The following is a 345-nucleotide window of genomic DNA, read 5'->3' on the forward strand; positions in this document are numbered from 1 at the left end:
AGTGTCTGTGAGAGACAAGCTGGGTGGGGGTCATGTCACTCAGGCCACAGCAGGGAATGGCCCAGGCTGGGGAGGCTACCGCTGCCATGTGCTGCCGTGGGCCGTGGGGAAATGTGAGCAGAGCAAGCATGACTAACGGTGGTGGTGGGGAAAGGGCGGAAGGAAAGCCTCTGTTTTAGTATCCTCCTTGATTGATGTCTTGATTACAAAAGAAATCAGTGTCTGAATCTCCTGCTTTTTTGTGCCCACAGCACTTCTGGAAGCCTGTGCCTTCCTGAGGAGGTAAAACCCAAGAAGATGGCCCAGCCCCACAGGGAGCCTCGGCCCTCCCGTCCCTGGTCCCTG

General features: G+C 56.8%; 1 protein-coding gene across 1 annotated transcript in view; it reads left to right on the forward strand.

Moving 5' to 3' along the window:
• Positions 1–337, forward strand: part of LTF (lactotransferrin) — a gene marked incomplete at its 5' end in the record, with an annotated part of 20,141 nt that extends 19,804 nt beyond the window's left edge. The window contains one exon of the mRNA XM_006759657.1: positions 252–337. Coding sequence (XP_006759720.1) covers positions 252–286 — 35 coding nt within the window. The remainder of the gene's footprint in view (positions 1–251) is intronic.
• Between the last annotated feature and the right edge of the window lie 8 nt (positions 338–345).

Source organism: Myotis davidii, unplaced genomic scaffold (assembly GCF_000327345.1).
Source record: "Myotis davidii unplaced genomic scaffold, ASM32734v1 scaffold395, whole genome shotgun sequence".
NCBI lineage: Eukaryota > Metazoa > Chordata > Mammalia > Chiroptera > Vespertilionidae > Myotis > Myotis davidii.